We start from the raw sequence: 18,592 nt of genomic DNA, 5'->3' as shown, positions 1-18,592 counted from the left end.
TAAGCAATGTAACTGATGAAGACTCTAAATCCCAAATACTCAAGCTCTTCTGTGTTGTGTGTCTGAGGTCTTCCGCCAATGTCTAAAACAGTCACTGACCGTATCAATCCCTGTTACACAAACCACACAAATTCACAATAAACACTTTATTTCCACCATGAAAAATAGACAAAATATCTCAGTATACAAATAACAATTTCTTTCAACAAATATTTTCATAACTTTTAATTTTTGTCTTATTCTGGTTTCAAAGATACATTCTTTAGTCTTTTATTTACACCAGACAGTGTGTTTTTTTATATTAATGGCCAAACACAAAAATAAAAATAGATATCACATTTCTCACAAACTGTAACAAAGTCTCAAATACATTACAGCACAAAGACATTATTTGGGTTGATGAGTGAGTTAGTGCATGCAGATGTTGTTGCACAAGCTGACTACAAATGCAGTAAATTCTGTCATAAAATCACCTGCAATTACTCAGACTACATCTGTTTTCATCTTAAATCTGCATTTCTGTTAGTCACACTGATAGCTTTGAAGTTAAATCCAAGATTTGTCTTCACTTCACAGTCTAATGTGCTTAGAAGAAGCCAAAACTCTGCAGATTTAAGGTCTTTTCTCTCTTGTTATCTGTGCGGTTATTTCTTAATCTCCTCCATGGTTCACTTGAAATGTATCCAGCATAATTCAGCAGAGAATAAAAGACAACTTGTTTACTTTACAGTGGCAGCAGATGAGTGAATGTAGGCACAGACAGCATAACCACATTTTTTTTAACATGCATCAAAGGTATGACCACCCATGAAATATGCTGTATATACAGGATGTTTGAACACTTCTCTCACCCTCCTACTGCTGACCAATGTACTGCTTTTGCAGACTGCCTACTACTCTCTGTGAAAAATGTATACATCTCTGGTAACCTTACCTCCATTGAAAGGTCAATTTTCTCAGCAGGTGCTCCTGCATCAGTAACCGATTGCAGAGGAGCCATGTGGCACAGCAGAATCTAGGCTTCAAAGCCCAATAAAGAAAGAAAGAAATGCCTATAACTGAGGCTTGTGCCCACCTGATGTCCAATAGAACACAATAGCAGCATTGATGAACATCAATTTGCAATCATACGTCAGTCAAGGTATTTTTTTCCTCTGCATACCTCACTGTGTCTGAAGGACCACAAAATGTAAATCCGCTTTGGTTTATGCTGAAACATGATGCATGCAGCACGACGGATTTAAAGGTGCACATTTTAATTTAATGTGTTCTTTGTGAGAGTCACTGCTGTGGTTTGCCATCTTGCGGTTGAGCTGTGAGTTGCCTTGTGCTCGGAGCAGTTCTAAACTGAGGCAGGTACAGTGAAGAAAAGCCATGCGTCGGTGCCAATAGCGGTTTGCTTGAGTCCTCAGGGCCGAGCAAAGGGTGCAACTCCACAGAATAGTCCGCTCTGCTCAAAACAACATTTTTAAGAAGCTCAATATTTGTCTCCTCTTCTGTCTGTTTCTCATCTTCCTCGCTCTCCTCGTCCTCCGCCGGGTAGTCCATTCCTAGATAATACAAGTCTTTCTCTCCTCTCACCTCCTCTTCTCCATCTTCTGGCTCTGATGTTTCAGAGAGCTCCTCCACTGAGTTGAAGGAGCAGGAGCGCCGCGGATCATCCATTTCTCCGCCTCGACAGCTGTCCAGCTCCCACAGGCCGCCAGGAAATGATCCAGAAATGTCTGAGTTGTTGGCAGAGAAATTGCCCTCGTCACTGGAGCTGCTGCCACTGCCATCCTTGTAGTGGAGATGAATGGGCTGCTGCTCCTGCTTCAGATTGGAGAGCAGCACAGTGGCGTATGTGACTGAAGACTGAGCAGAGCTATCAGTGCTGCCGGGCTGCTCTGCCGGTGCATCAACTAGCTGTGACTGGTCTATTGTTGGGCTTGAACTGGTTAAAGCATCTATATCAAGGGCTAAAGAAGGAGCTCCAGCTGGAAACAAGTAACTCTCCATGGGTTGGGCTTGGTCAACCTCTGAGTCGAACCCGGGAGGAGGGGAGACAGATAAGGTTGTAGGTTGGTCAGGAGTTAGGGACACACATGGGACTTGGATTAAAGCTGTATGCAGAGCTGAGAGATCGACTTTGTCCACTATGACAACTTTGGAAATATTCTCAGATGGCAAAAGCAGCGGCCAGGCTGATAGGCTCTCTGGAGGTCGGAACAGGTGGTCAAAGGTGTCAGCCTAGAAAGTCATGCAAAAGCACAAAGTGTCTATTTATTTCATTGTCTAAAATGTGGACGCCTCACACATTTTCAACCAAGAAGATCTATACAATCACAATGGTGTCAGGGTAGACGCCCAATATTAGTGTCACCACTTTGATATCTAACCAAATGTCTCCCCTTCCGTTCCTGAGTGATGATGTTGAATAGTAGTAAGAAGACATTATGATAGCACATCACTTCATTCTGTTAGACATTTGTGTGAGATTTTGTGATATTTAGCATGCGAATTCTTGAGTTGGGGCCGAATTCTAATCACTTCATTGTTGGTCCAAGTGGACAATTGTACCAAATTTGAGGAGATTCCCTCAAGGCCAAAAATCCCTCAAGGGTGTTGAGATACCACTTTCAGAAGACTGAGATGGATGTGACCTTTGACCACCAAAATCTAATCAGTTCATTGATGAATCTCTATGGATGTTGGTGCCAAATTTCCCAAAATTTCCCCAACGTCTTCTTGAGCACATGTTCACTAGAATAGGATGGACGGACAATCCGAAACATAACATACTAAAAGATGCATGGTTTAAAATTTGTCAGTTGAGAAGAGCAAAAACATTCTCAGAGGTGAGAGTGGTGTTAATATTATCTCACTCTCGAGAGCAAAAAACAAATTTCCCAAAATGCTACTTTTTTTTTATTGATTCCAGGTCTAATATGGAGTGCCAAATGTTGTAAACAATCATAGAAATGGGGCACATTCATGAGCAATCGGTGTATAAAACTAGTTACTAAATGCATATAAATCAGTTGAATCATAATTTAGAAATAAAAACCCTGTTAGATCCATGTTGATTTTTCACCTTTTTGAAGTCAAGTCCTTTGGCCCAGGAGCACTTGTTCGGGTTGGGTACATCCTTCCACACAAACTTTTTCATCCTGGAAAGAAATGCAGCACATATTCAAGTTTCATCTCTGACTAAAGTTTTTTTTCTCTGCTTCTTTCCTCCCTCAACTTCCATTTGCTAACATCAAGTGTAATTACACCATGTGACCTGTTAAATGTCACACTCTTAATTCTTCATAGTCAGTGTCTCTGCTCCTTAAATTAGACTGCACCCCAGAGATTTCTGTCATTAATCATCTTTACAGGTGTCTGGGTAAAAAAATAAAATAAACTGGCATACACTGATGCTTAACAATTAGTATCTGGTACAATATTAAAAATAAAACTGCAATATCTGTAAATAAGATAACACGTTGTTGTTGTTGTTGTTGTTGTTGTTGTTGTTGTTGTTGTTGTTGTTGTTGTATTAAAACAGACCAGATCCCTATAATAACAATTTTACATGCTTTTACAGTTTTACATTGAATATTTTTCTTAAGTATAATTTCTGTAAATATATTTTTTCACTGAACATGAGTCTCTTACTGGTTTTGGGTTAGGATCAGGGTGACAAACAGGACAATGGAGAGGAAAGAGATGATCATCAGCAGCATGTAGGCTGCAGGGTCTCCTCTGGTAGCTGTAACAGTTGGAAAAATACACATAAGCCCAATTATTAATTGTATGTGTCACAACTTTAATACTAATACAAAAGCCAGAAAAATGTTGCACATGGGGCATACCTGTAGCGTACATAGGTTCCCCTTCTCCATCAGCAAACACAGGGTATAAGTAGAAACCACACTCCTCAGAGCCAAAGAAATCACCTGAAATGATACAATGAAATAATGTGGGCTGAGTATACCTATTTCTTTGCACCAACACACACTTATTACAGTAATACTGAGAAATAAAATAATAAAAAGAACAGACGGAGAAGAAGTCATGTTACCTTTCAGATAGATGGGACGGTCAGTGTAGGGCAGTCTGGCCCAAGTTTCTCCACTCCGGCCTTTGTGATGATCAGAGTCCTGTTGCCTTTGTGGAAACCACTGGACCACCATGAACAGAGGCACAGAGTTGTTGTCCAGCAGACTCCAGGACAGAGACACACAGGTGCTGTTGATGACTAACACGCTGAAAGAACGCACACAGCGGCCTGCAGAGTGGGGAAGAAACTGCATGAATATAATGCTTTAAGGTCTACTACATTTGCATAAGAAAGTAAAGGCAAAATAAAATATTCTAATATATATATCAAATTCTTTGACTCCTTGCACCCTGAATGGTGTCTGCTCTTATTCATTCTGTTCATTTTTTTGTGTGCTGTCGTCACCTACAATTGAACTGTGGGGTCTGACGACAATCATCCTTCAGTGTGAAGCCCCTGACATACATGTAGTCATGTGATCCATTAAATAATAATGACTTTATTTGTAGAAGGCAGATCTCAAAAGGCAGTTAAAGTATTAAATTAATTTAAATTTTAGAAAAATATAAGAATGAATGCAATAAAAGACAATAAAATAACATAAGAAGATAAAGTATAAAAATATTGATAATAGCCACTTTAAAAAAGCATGCTTTTTCATATACAGACTGAAGATGAAGAAAAAAATCTGAATAAACAAGTAAAGAAACATAACAAATACAGATGCCTCCATAAAGAAGTCCATTAATGGTTTGCTGAGTATGATGTTAATTAGAAGCTATTGTACAGCCCTTAAATGCCAACATCAGTTGCTAAGCTCTAGTTGAGCTGCTAATAACGCTGAAAACATTTTCTCAGAATACTTATGAGAAAATGTGTCACAAACAGCTTTCTAAAACAAGTAACAAAAACAGGCCATCGTCATGGGAATGCATTTTGATTTTGCCAGCCAGTAGTTTCATGAAAATACTTTCCGCTAAATTATGAGTAATGGGAGGCGAAGACAAACACACATACACACACACAGCTAACTTTTGGCTGTACACAGAGAATTGTCATTTCAAATTAGCTCTGTTGGAAGGCTACTAATAGTGTTTACTACACTAAAGCTACTGGCAGCAGGGCCTCAATCAGCACTCTCATGGTCTCTCCAGACACATTTGTTAGTATGTGTCATGCCCTAATGGATGGCTATTTATGTTCCTGGCTTTGACATGCATTTTTTTGTAATGTGTTGTGTAGTCATATTGCCAAATTAAAAAACAAGAAATATCTGTTAAAATGGTAAAAACAGGTCTCAACTCAACAGCCTCAAAAACAGTGGCCAAAGTTCTGTTTTCCGAGAAATACATATTTGAAAAACAAAATTAGAGGAAAAAAAAGGTTCGGTTTAGTTTATTTTTTTCATGTTGGCATTTCTCACAGTTTGTACAGAAAGAAAACATTACTGAAAACACCTTGTTATTTCCTTTTTTGGTACTTGTGCACCTGCATCTCTCAGTGAATCACTGACCCTCAATCAGATCTACATCGCACTTTTGTAACCTCCGCTTTCACAGTGAAACCTAACTGCAAACCTTTTTGATCTCAGCTACATTTTATATAATATCTTTACTGGAACGCAACAGTATGTTACAGAATTCAAATAAAACTGGCTGCTCTTTCTTCTGGCTGCTTGAATCTCTGTTATCTCCCTAAATTGTTTAAGATTGATCCAAGTTACATTTATGGCTTTAGACAAATCCTAGGATGTTTTGAGGATGAAGTCTTTTAATATGATTGTACCAGCCCTCATAATTTAATAGTCACCTTTCTATTTAATTCTGACTCTGCATATTTTGTCCTTTCTCTTATATTGTTTTTCTGTAACTCATTGTTATTAATATTTGCCATACACTCTCAATGAGTAATTCATGCTTGAATAAAGGTTAAATGATACAAAAGCTACTGTATACTCTAAGGCTGCAGCTAGTTATTATTTCCATTATCATTTGACCTTGATTTTTCTCCCTAACTTGTCATTTTGGTAATGGTTCATACCCAAAAATGTGAAAAATAAAGCAAAAAATGTTGACCCCAGAGCACAAGATGATATCTTGAAATTCCTAATAATAGTCCAAATGATATGCAGCTAAGAAGAGCTGCAAAGACCAGGCGGCAGCCTCTGAGGCTGAAAAAATGAAGCTAACGTGGAAGTGCCAAATACTGCAACTCATGAAACAGCCATCTGAAGCTGGCTCCACAAAGTTTACAAAGTAAACCTCCATGGACCCCAGTGTTAAAATTCCTAACTTTACAGCAGAAATAAACATCTTAGCAAGGTGGTACAAAAACAGTTTTGGTCTCTATGGCTAGTCTTTCCCTTCATGACATTTGTACAGGGTTAAGTTTTCTTTAACTCATCCTTTTACATTTTATTAAGGCCTAAAGTTATCCATATTCAAGGGCGGGGCTACTTGAATGACAGGCTGCCCGAGTCACTGCAACAGTCTGTGAGTCAGATTGGTCCATCCCTTAAAAACAGCAGTCCACAAACCAATGGGTGATGTTACAGTAGCTGCATCCATGATTTATACAGTCTGTGGCAAAGAATCACCTTTTCAAAGCTTGAAAAAACGTAATTTGGCATTTTTGCTTTTTAAATGACTTATTTTAATTCTGAGGATTTTTTTTTTGTCAACTTTGTATGTTCATGGGCGTCATACATGCTGTCCTTCCCTTTCTTAGCTATCCTTGATCCTTGATTAGCTATCCTTGATCCTTGATTAGCTATCCTTGATCCTTGATTAGCTATCCTTGAGACTTCAGGCTGCTGAACAAGAGAGAGGCTATAAAGTCTTTGTCGGAGACACACAGTGCCACTGCGAACTGTAACTACTCTGTTGCTCCAACAGTGAAAGTAAGTGTTTGAAACATCCTGCAATACTTATGTAATACTGAGAATAACAAACAGAGAAGCCGTGCATTACTGAGAGGCTAATTAACCATTTAACTCCCATGCCCTCACAGTAGAATAGATTCAGTTCATCTGTGAGAGAGAATACATTAAATATTTCCTCTAACAATAAAATTTATTTCAAGTACAATGTATTGTTCAGCTCACTCACGTTTGGGCTGTGTCTCCAGCGTCATGTTGAAGTTAATAGCGGAGCTGCCCAGATTATTGTAGGCCTCCACAGTCACAGTTTGGGGCACCTGGTTCCACTCAAAGCTGTAGGAGGACGCCAGCTCGATCTGCTCTCTGATCACAGAGCCACTTGAGGCCTGGTACTGGACTATAAATCCATCAATGCAGTAAGAACGTCCTGACATTTGGAGATGCTGCGAAAAAAAAAGCAAACATTTTTAACATCAAGTCTTTATCATAAGCCTGATAATGTTTATATTTTAGTTTACGTACCTCAAAAAGCAAAGTGACATTTGTCTGGTTTCTGTATGGATCATCTTGAAGAATTCTCCAGAAATCAGGGCCTCGCTCAGGAGCTGAGGGGGAGACTGACAATTACATCACATGCCACCTTTTACCTTTGTGTTAGTGGTATGATGTGTATCATGTGGGTTGTTTTCCATTAGAGCTAAAATCAGAAGTCAAGTGTGATTAAAAAGGTCACATCAGGTATCAAGAGTGAAATTAAAAGTGTTCTGCTGTACTTCTGCTGTTCTGGGGTGTGGAGTAGACTGCATCGCTCCATTCACTCCAGGAGCCGGTGCCGTTGGTGCGCTTGCAGCGTACTTGTACCACATACACCCGACACATGTCGGACACCGTGACCTCTGCCCACGTCACTCGCACTGGACTCTGGACCTGTGTGCATGACATTTTCCTTTTTAGATACAGGAAATAGAAAATATCTGATGCACATCTATTTTTACGCTCATTCCATTTCATCCAAACAAAGAGAAAACTATGTCCTCATCTCTCTCATTGTTGTGATAGAACAAGTCCAACTTCCGAGAGAACTCTTCAATCAGAGGAATACGGTCTTGTACCAGATCAACCTTACTCTCTGAGTCCATGTCAAAGTATCCTGTGTTATTTAAAGAGATTGGTTTAACGGTTGAATCCCAGACCTGAGTCACTTCTAATATGTTTGTTCTTAATTGATAAACACCTTTCTAAGACGAGGAACAAAGAAGAACATTTTGGAAAGATAACTGTATGTTAAGCCTATGTTTGTGGTCAAACAGACCAGCTCACCTTCCACTCCGGTTGGGCTCTCACAGCTGAGGGCAGGTGGTACCGAAACTGAAACTGGAGCCCATAAACTGGAAGAGATGGAGGCTCCCATGTGACCATCAGGACCCCGCTGCTTCGGCTCACTGCCTTCACATTGGTGGGTGCGTGGGGCTTCACTGCAGGGGAAATGCAATGACGGAGGAGTGTGAGCTTGTCGCATTCAGAACATCTAGTAAACATGATCACGGGGAATTGAAAACCTGACGAAAATTTCTTAACAACAATCTGACATCATGTCATTTTCACCTTTCCTGTGGTCAATTAATAACTACTTTAACCTCAATATTTGAGGTTCTCTCCAACCAGCTCTTTCACTGTGAATATTTAATGTAGCAGTGGTTTCTTTTGAAGTTCAATATACCCGAGTGCCTGAAAAACACAACTAGATACATTTTCTAGAATATCTCAATTAAACAAGAGATAAATATTCTTTAGATATTTCCACATTTTATTTTGAAAACACACATGAAGTGATTTTAACTTTCATAACTTATGACGATGAGCAATTCACCTTTAATGGATGAGAGTTTTCCCGAATGATCTATAAAACTTAAGCAACAGATAGTAGTAGTGAGGAAAAGTATGAACAGTTTTCATTCTCAGTGGCCTAAAGCAATACATTGTGAATCACTGACAATTTGTGTAACTGCTTTAAAGAAAGCTTTATGCAGACACTGATGAAGTCATTTTTCCTCCTGGGACAATAAAATAAACTTCATCTTAAATGCAAAAAAAGTGTTGTTTTAGTTTAGTACACTGTATACAACTTTCTGTCAATTTATTGTTTTGTTTAGTTGTATTATGTTTCATGCACATGAACCCATTTTGCTCACCATGATCTATGGGTGACAGGTAGATGGGTTTAGACCTGATGGGGCCCAGTCTGGATGGGATCTCCAGCCACAGCTTGTAGCAGTTCATCCTCAGAGGCTGGATGGTGCAGGTTTTCTGCCTGGACTGGACCTGAAAGCATGCAGGCTCCATCTCCCCCACTTTCTCCCCTGCTCGTTCCCTCTCCTCCATCAGATCACACGTCAGGTGAGCCCACCTAACATGAAGAAAATATAATTAATAATAAATGAGACCTGAAATTTTGTCATGATATTCCTACAGCATAGGTCTTTTCTTTACCTTATGTAATCTGATCAACAGTGGTGGATAGTGAGCATATTTAAGGTGCCTTACTTTCAGAGGGTAATACTGTACTTTTCACTCCACTACATTTAAACAATAAGATTTAGAATATCAATAAAAAGATATACAATCAAGCCAAAACTTTGGCACCTGCAATGTAAGAGTGGTGTTTATATATAACACATCACCTTTGGTACTTAAAGTACACTTTATGCTTTTGTACTACAATATTTCTATAATATGGTATTGCCCATTTCACTGAAGTAAAAGATATTCGCCCGCTACTACTGAACAATACAGACAAAGAGAAAGGGTAAATTGTTTTTGTTACAACTTCAGTTGTATTCTTCACTCATAAGAAACCTACACTTAAAAAAAACTGTTTTAGTTTTAGTAACATTCTGATATAATATATCTAGTAAGAACGGGTTTTAACTCTGACTTTTTATGAAGACCACATCTATAATGCATTATGAGGGCATTCACAGCGAATTATAATGCATACAATGCCTTATGACTTAACTCATAAACATATATAATGCTTCCTGATGCAAAACATGAACAATCATAAAACATTATAGATTATAGAAGTATCAAGTGTCATATGGATGTTCTTGACTAGTTATAAACTAGAGGATGACTGATGGGGCTTATAATGCATAATAATTATTCATCTATACACACATCAACATAACTGTAGTAGGGACTAAAAGTATGCTATAACAGTCCCTGTAGTATCATGAGTTGTCATGGTAACACCTTCTATGAAGACCACATCTATAATGCATTATGAGGGCAACCATAGTGAATTATAATCCATTCATAATGCTTTATGTAATAAACCAGAATTATACTTTTTCCGTATCTATTTTAAAAGACGCAGAATGAGAGGAAAAGCAAAAAAAAAAAGAAGAAGAAACTGGAGTAATGTGCAAAGCAGTTGTACACAAGAGTTATAAAACATTACATTATTTTTTCAGTCCTCGTTGTGGTTTTTATAGTGCAGAGACTTTCTATTGCTGTGAGGTCAAAAACCCCATTGACCTATTGTTCGCCGATGAAATAAACTTCCTGGTATCACTTCACACAACTATTTCCAGGGTTCCTACATGTGCCTCCTGGTACACTGTGTTCAGTAACTTCCAGCTTTTCAGCACACTGAGTTTTGAGGTTTCATAAACAATGCCACCGTTTGCAAAAACATCTCAATACAATCTATTATGAAGTACAACGTAAAATGCAATCGTTCTACCTGGATCTAAACTTGGGTCTAGTCCACTGTGTGTTCTTCCAGCTGCAGTCCATCGCATCGATGTCACCGTTGGTTTCGCAGTGTATATCAATGGACGCTCCTGAGACACACAGGAAGAAATGCTCACATTTAAGTCACAATAACAAACTTCACCTGAGATAGCCTTGGTGTACAGGGATTATTTTGGTTCACATTGTTGTGCGGTCACAAGTCGCCACTCTCTTTCCTGTCTTTGTCCACTGTGGCGGAAAGCTGACGCAAAAAAAAGACACTTCCAGTAACGTTAAGACACCAGACGAGAAATGTTAATGTCGACTTTCACTGTGGAAATAGCTCGTCCATGTCTTCCACTGTGAATACAAGATGTGTGGTGATGGTTTTGTTTCTGTCTGTGATATTAAGGAGCAGCAAAGCTCACCTTCTACATAGATCTGGCTGTAGGGGAGGGTCCACTCCGGAGTGCACTGCAGCAGATCGTACATCCGATTTTTTGAAGGACGCACTGTGATCTGGCTGACCTTGTTTGGGAAAGGAATGTCTTAATTTATTAACATTGAGTGTACTTTTCTAAAAATACTTGAGGAAGTCATTCAACTTTATTGGAAATGTTCCTAGAAACAAAAGTCTGGAAGGAGAGTATTTTAATTTTTTTTTCCTCTTACCCACTGGTTAACTGGGTGATACTGGCTGCTATGAAGCCGGTGTTGGAAGTTGAGCATCCACATGGCCGTGCTGGCGTTGATTGTGTGGTCGTTGAACACACAGTACACTGTAACGTTCTCCCCCGGCCGTGCCACAACTTTCTCAGGGATGTAGCTCACCGCTGCACAAAAACGCACAGAAACATGATATGGTTTGTTTTTTAAAAATCTTTTAAGATTTTTTGTTTTATAATTTTCATTTTCTTTAAGAACGAAGAACTAAACACACATTAAATGTAATAAAGAAGAATAAAACAAAGAGCCACAGTTGAAGAATAAAACAAAAACTCAAAGTTGAACAACTGCCTGACTCATTCCCACACACCAGCAGTATGGAGATTTTTTGTTTACAAAAGACAATTTTTTCAGGGATTCTGAAAACTTTTCTTTGTTTAGGACTTGGTCTAAAATGAGTGTGAAGGTGGGAGGATCGTCATCTAACCACCTCGTCAGACGCAGACACACAAAACCTCTGCGTGGAGTCAAAAGAAAAACAAAAGACATGTGACTCATGTACTAAACAGGTAAAAAAAAACTCAACAAAAGCATCATCTGTATTCATTGTATTTTACTGCTGATGTACATAGAACTTTCCTAGTCATATATTAACTTTGCTGATTTTGGAGGACTTTCTAAGTTTGTAAGTTTCATTTGCAAAAGTGAAGTTTTTGAAGCTCGCCTCAGTGTAATGAATCAGAGTTGTTGAGTCGCATGAACTGCTGACCCCATGACACACAGACACATTTTTGCTCCAGGATTAAGTTTCCTCATGTGATGCAGAGTACAAGAGCAACATGCTGTACACAGCAACACAAACAAGCACTGCCAGATACTGGACTCAGCGGCGTGTTTTATTGTTTAAAGACATAAGCTCTGCTGTCAACTTTCAAATCAGCAGTCTGATGTTGCAGAGCACTTACAACCAGCCAACATGAGCTATTTATTGTCTTCAGTTTAAAAGAATCTGTCTGAGTGTGCAAACAGTTCTCTCTCATTTCTCAGCTTTCAGTTTCATCATTTTGAAAACATGCTCAGCTCTCACATTTAGCTTTTTCATAAGCCATTGATTCATAGGTTCTCAAGGCTATGTGCCACTACAAATCAAAGTATGACGCAGAGTCTATAGACATTGACCACATTGGAATGAGCTCTTTATTAATAGCTAATGAGCTGGACTCCATTTAATAGTTTTGCATCGACATAAATCTACCTGTGAGATAATGAGGTCAGTTGTTGGAATCTAATCAGCAATGAGAGCTGAATTCCAACCACCAGGACAGGTTTAACATGTCAGCTGGCCAAATTCATAGGAAAAAGGTAAAATGATGTAATCTAATTTTAGGGCTGTCAAATTCCCGAATTACCTTTAAACTCAGTCCAGCTGTTACAGTGAAAAAACACAAACTGAGTATTTTGACTTTGATTCCAGATTTGTGGTGCATTCCTATTCTACAACGAAACTTAACGGAAAAGAGAAGAAATTTCAGTTGGCTGTTTTGTCAGTTAAATCAATTGGAAACAAAGTATACCTCATTATTAAACAGAGGAATAAACATGCAATATTTAAGGCAGACTGACAGACAACAACTAGTAAGAGATGAACAAGGAAGCATTGTACTGTAAACATTTTTAAAAGAATCTGTACTGCAGACTGCAAAATGCCTTTGGCTGTTTAATAATCATATGTTATCAAGTTTTAACTGATCAATGCTCAACTCCTCAATGATTTACCTAAAATTCCCTAAAAATGTTATGACAATAACTTCTATTCTGGGTCACGTTAAAACTTTGACCTGATAGTGGTGCTAAAGGCAGGAGTTACTAAGGTATTTCACTAAAGCGGTAGACAGACTGACTGAATAAATTCAATGAACCCCAATAGTTTCTCCAAGAACTCTCCGATAATGTTTGTTGCTGCAAAGATGCTGCATGTTCATGCTTTACAGACATCTTCAAGGTGGCACCCAAGATTAGTGTCACCTATTCAGTAGCCGCCCAAATGTTGACCCTTCTGTTCCTGAGTTATGACGCAAAATAATGGCCAGAAAAAATAGTTTTTGATGAACATCGATGTCACGTGGATCTAAAATGTCATCATTTTTCATTCTAGAACATCTGTGCCAAGTTTTCTAGTAATTAACATGTCTATTACTGAGTTATGGTCAAAAATGTGCTTTGTGAGGTCACAGTGACCTTGACCTTTAAACATCAAAATTTAATCAGCTCATCCCTGAGTCCAAGTGTACATTTGTGCCAATTTGAAAAAATCCGGACAAACTGATAATATAATGCCACCTGCCTGGAGCGGAGAAATAAAAATAACCAAAAACATCTTGTATGTCTTTTGCATTACTCACATTATCTGTCTCTGTATAAACTGTTGAAAGGGAGCAGTTCTTACTGTCCAGGTAGATGTGGTGCGGCTCACTCCAGTCACTCCACACTGGAGGGTTCTCCAGGCTGGAGCAGCGAACCTGGATGGTGTAGTTTAGTCTGGGCTTCAGCTCCAGAGACAATCTGGGCTCTCCAGGTGCAGACACCACCTGCAGACAGCAGAGAGAATTAACTTACACACACACATACACGTACACACGCCAAACTGACTTCATGATAGTTGGGTGTGTTTACATGCGAGAATGATGACTGAATCAAATACATCATCGCAACATGCTTGCGGTTTTTGTTTGATGTGTCATCAAATGGAACTGTTACCAAAACACACAAGCAGGATACAGAAATGACTGGATGGTGTGTGTGTGAGTGTGTGAGTGTGTGAATGTGTGAGTGTGTGTATGTATATGTGTTGACACCTGTTGATTCTGAGCATTTCTCGTAACACTTTATCAAAAACTATATGTCCCAAACTAACAGATTTTAAGTGACACCATACAGTATTTTATTTTTTTGTTCATAGGAGTCTTAAACAGAAGGTCTAAAGTTCCACCCCTGGGTGAGCCCCTGGAGCTTGTGATCCACATCTGAACAGTGACTGCACTGTTGAACACTAAGTACACTGCATGAGGCCATTAAAATCCAACTGACTGGGAGCAAGTCACACTAAATAAACACGTTGTCTTGTCAGTGGAAATTTGTGATGCGAAAAAGCAGCACTGCTGCAGTGAAGAGCAAATACAGTAAGTGTATCTGTGACTCACTCAAGGCATGACTTGTTTCTCTATAGTAACCTTCTGTAGTTTATTTAACCACTGACAGCATGTTTTCACCTCTCTTTTTGAAGCATATTTTGCACTCAAAGTTGAGACGTTCTTTCACTCTGCACCTAACATTTCCTTTTTTAAACCAAATATATGACGCTCATCACTGAGGCACCTGTGTTTTTGTAACATTGTAACACTTTTTTTAAAAAGGCACCCCTCATTAAGGGTTTATAATTATAACTAGTGGCTACAAATGGTTTATAGATAAATAAAAGCCATTGTTAAGAACAACTCTTGTGAGTAATTTGACTGTTTGACCACTCCCCTGGACAAAATTCAATTCATAAAAAATTGTGACTGCAGACTTGGTGGATTAATAAAACATTATCAATAATTCAACATATAACTGCAGACTAGATGGCCATAAGAATTTAATCATTCATTATCTACCTGTGCATTATAGCTCAAAGGTGACCTAATAACACAAATACAAACCTTTTATGAAAAGTGCCTTTTCATAAAATGGTACCAATACATTTTCAGATCATATGACTCCCAGTGGGTACAGTGGCAAAATCTTAAAATATCACTTATGAGTCCTATCAGTGCTTGGTGTTACCTGCCAGGTTGGATGAGTGGTGTTGGATGTGTGTCGGACTTCATATCTCAGCGGGCCCGTGTCATAGTCGGACGGGTCGTCCCACTGTAAAATCAGTTCTGCCTCAATGGTTTGAATATGTGACAGGTTGACTGGAGGACTGGGTTTCACTGCAGAAAAGGAACACAAACAGAAGCACATGTTCAGATAAGTCTCTATGTAAAAATGCATGTTTATGTTCCCTGATTACACACTTTCAGAGGTGTATTTGTCTTTGATACAAACATTGTATAATCCAGTAAAACCCAATTTAAAAGAACTTTTTTTTTAAGGAGTAAAAAAGCACATGCTGAGTAGAATCAAAGCACAATAAATATACTGCTTTAGTCTCAATTGACATTTGAACAAAGGTTACTAAATCCTATGGATCAATACAATAACTAATGAAATTACAATATCTTAGTTTTAATATCTGTGGTATTTTATGATTGGTATCTGGGTAAGTTATTAACTTATCTTCATGCACTCATCTTCAAGATCAATAATCTTCTAGGGCTTATCAGTATTAAATAATAAACTGATGACTTCTTCAGTTAATACAAATATTGACAGTATAGGATTGGATTTTTCTGCTTGGTATGAACTGCAAATTCACTTTGTGCTTTTTAGCCTTTTCATATATATGAAGTTTGTGTGCATATCTGTCAGTTTATAATGAGTGGACTTTCAATGAAACATGTAGCTGTGCATTTTTGATATCCCATTAATTATGCAGCGCATTGAGTTTAACATTTGGACTCGTTTCATTTCCGGATGGATTTCAGAGACGTAGATCCAGACTTCTATTCACTCCAGTGAGACAGACTCAATTATGACAAATAAAAAGATACTTGAGTTTCATAAAACCACAAAGATGCCTGCAGGGAGAACAGAGATGACGCAACATTATGAGTAATAGCTCAACAATTTATTTTCCGGACTGTTCTCACATCAGGGGAGAGACCAGCCTTATCGTTTTCTACTAAAAGTATAATTTAAGATGTTACTCGCAGAGTAGCAACATTGATTACTGTCATGATATAATAACTGACTGTTTATAACAAGTTTCTTCCAACTGGACAGTTCTAAATGATGGCTCATAGTACAAGTTACATTTTTACAGTCATAACCTAATCTGATTACACAGTTTTCAGTGCTGGTTTGTTTGTTTTCATGGTCTCAAAACAAATACGTTTTTATTGCTCTTCAAGCATGACTTTTCATGATGTAAATTTGCCAAACTCTTACAGCAACACTGCAATTCCTGCTTGTATACCTGAAAGCTTGATGGGAACTGTAGCTCAAAACATGTTTATTGAAAACAATGGTGGTGAGAAGCTAGAGTTACACCTTGTGGTTTTATGCATCAGCAACCAATTAGGTTGCAGTTACAGTTTACATCCGTGTCTGTGTAAACATGAATGCTTCACACACATCATCCTCCCAGCAGCATTCAAGGCCGCTGCTGACAGTCCTTGAATATCCTTTTACTCCATCCAAAAGTTGGATTTGGATGGACAGAAGCTTTGTGTTAAAAGCACAAAAATCAAAGTAAGAAGAATAAAGGCTTTACTAACGACACGGTAACTTGGACATGGTAAAAAGGAGCAAACTGAAGAGTGAGGAACATAACAAATAACACACCATCACTACGCAGGCTCTGTTCTGCTCCGTCGATTTAACCCAAAAGGTCTGGTTGAACAAACACAGCATGGAAAGTCCTCGTCTATCACTGTGGAGATCTTACAGCTAAGGTGTGGTTGCACGCATACAAATACACACATACACACACACACACAGGACCGTGGCCTGGCTTCTCACTGCGATTCTAGTCACATTTGCCAATCACAACTGAATGAAACTCCTTCTCCTTATGTGTCCAGATGCATCCCATTGAAGATGGACGTTGAAAAACGGTTGTGTTTTAAACATTGATGAGCACAGCATCGTCTTCATACGTGACTAAATTTATTCGCTAATGCCAGTAATGGAGAAACTTCCTGGGAACTGGCCTTTTTTTGTTTCTTACTGTAAAATAGCATATCCCTCCTCTCCAACGAAAGTAACTTTTCTCAGTACTGCTTTCTAAAAAGGACAACTTTCAGGTTGCCAGGTTGTGAATTCAATGTCATTAGTTACAACTTATACATAAGGTCATAAGATGCCATACTACAAATTAAAACTAATTTCCCAGTGAGTAAGTGACTGACCATTTTGAAACCCTATATCTCTTCATCAGTTTATATAGATTAGTGAATAACTAACACACAGTTTTGCATCTGTCATCTCTGTAGTTGAAATAATTTGGGAGTACTGATAACAAAGGCAGTCACCATATTTTACCTCTCTGAACTCCCCCATATCCGACTCTTTCAATTATATATAAAACAAAGAATGAGACAAGATAAACCTCTCTTACCAGGTCGGGCAGGAATCCTGAGTAGAACTGGAGGAGCGACAGCGTCTGAGATGCTGACGGTTACCGCAGTGACAAAGCTTGTCTTAGAGTCAAGAGCGACTGAACACATGAAGGAATCCTCTGCCTCACAGATGACAGGGTTATCAGATGAAGTGTTACCACCGTTCAACTCTGTGTCGTCTTTCTGGGATCTGAGAAGTGGATACGAAAAAAAGTTGCAGTTTTACTGAAAGTCAAAAATAAAATGACAACATTCGTAAGTGTAAATGAGAAATCTATTAACATAATTCCATGTCAACTTTATCTTCTCATGAAGATAGTACAAGACGACTGAAAGCTCCAGAAATGAATGGAACTTAAGGTGAAAGAATTTAGTAAAATTTTGTTTGCATTTACAGCAAACATTTCAGAGCAGTGTACAACTGCTGCACAATGCCCGGCATCTTATATCAAGTGTGTGCTCAAGCGTCTTGTCCTCTTTATCCTCACTACAATGAAAGCGTGGAACCAGTGTGATAGCATGCAGCTTCCCCCTCTTGCAAAATAAACACACATACTTAACCACCCGCTGAGCAGTTGGGAAAGGTTCAGACCAGACACACACACAAACACACACACACACACACACACACATACACATGCATTCACACAAATGCAAACAAACAGGACAAGGCTGAAGTTCCATACTCACAACAGATGCTGTAAGCTAACTGTCATAAGACCAGCATCCAGCGCTGCTGATGGTGAACCATGAGACTGAAGATCACATGACAAGTTTTCCCAGTTGTCATCAATTCTGCAAAGTATATCCAAACAGGTGCCTGACAAGAATCCAGAATTTCATGTTAGTTGTATGATCAGAGGCATCTCCACATGTCATTTACAACAGACGACTGTGACCTTCAAACAAAGGCTTCTGAGAAAACGGCCTAGCTTCAAATTCTGAGAACTAAGCCTCTGCTATTAAGCTAAACAGAGTGAAATATTATAGCTGCAAGCAGCAATATGGTGGTAAGGCCCCTGCCTG

The 18,592-nt window shown here is 38.8% G+C and overlaps 1 protein-coding gene across 3 annotated transcripts in view; it reads right to left on the bottom strand.

Annotated features, from left to right (window-relative positions):
- Positions 1-131: 131 nt before the first annotated feature.
- lepr (leptin receptor) overlaps positions 132-18,592 on the bottom strand; it is a 46,885-nt gene continuing 28,424 nt past the window's right edge. For all 3 annotated transcript variants that reach the window (XM_042514739.2, XM_042514734.2, XM_042514721.2), the window contains 17 exons: positions 18,257-18,386; positions 17,566-17,756; positions 15,129-15,277; positions 13,753-13,894; positions 11,313-11,473; positions 11,069-11,168; positions 10,651-10,750; positions 9,098-9,312; positions 8,226-8,380; positions 7,679-7,832; positions 7,428-7,510; positions 7,135-7,348; positions 4,049-4,255; positions 3,840-3,923; positions 3,643-3,736; positions 3,074-3,149; positions 132-2,229 (listed from right to left, as the gene is read on the bottom strand). In XM_042514739.2, the coding sequence (XP_042370673.2) occupies positions 1,282-2,229; positions 3,074-3,149; positions 3,643-3,736; positions 3,840-3,923; positions 4,049-4,255; positions 7,135-7,348; positions 7,428-7,510; positions 7,679-7,832; positions 8,226-8,380; positions 9,098-9,312; positions 10,651-10,750; positions 11,069-11,168; positions 11,313-11,473; positions 13,753-13,894; positions 15,129-15,277; positions 17,566-17,756; positions 18,257-18,386 (3,203 nt within the window). In that variant the 3' untranslated portion in view covers positions 132-1,281. The remainder of the gene's footprint in view (positions 2,230-3,073; positions 3,150-3,642; positions 3,737-3,839; positions 3,924-4,048; positions 4,256-7,134; positions 7,349-7,427; positions 7,511-7,678; positions 7,833-8,225; positions 8,381-9,097; positions 9,313-10,650; positions 10,751-11,068; positions 11,169-11,312; positions 11,474-13,752; positions 13,895-15,128; positions 15,278-17,565; positions 17,757-18,256; positions 18,387-18,592) is intronic.

The sequence above is a fragment of the Plectropomus leopardus genome, chromosome 5, assembly GCF_026936395.1.
Source record: "Plectropomus leopardus strain MGB_pleo_1.0 chromosome 5, ASM2693639v1, whole genome shotgun sequence".
Lineage (NCBI taxonomy): Eukaryota > Metazoa > Chordata > Actinopteri > Perciformes > Serranidae > Plectropomus > Plectropomus leopardus.
This window is presented reverse-complemented; position numbering and strand designations above follow the sequence as displayed.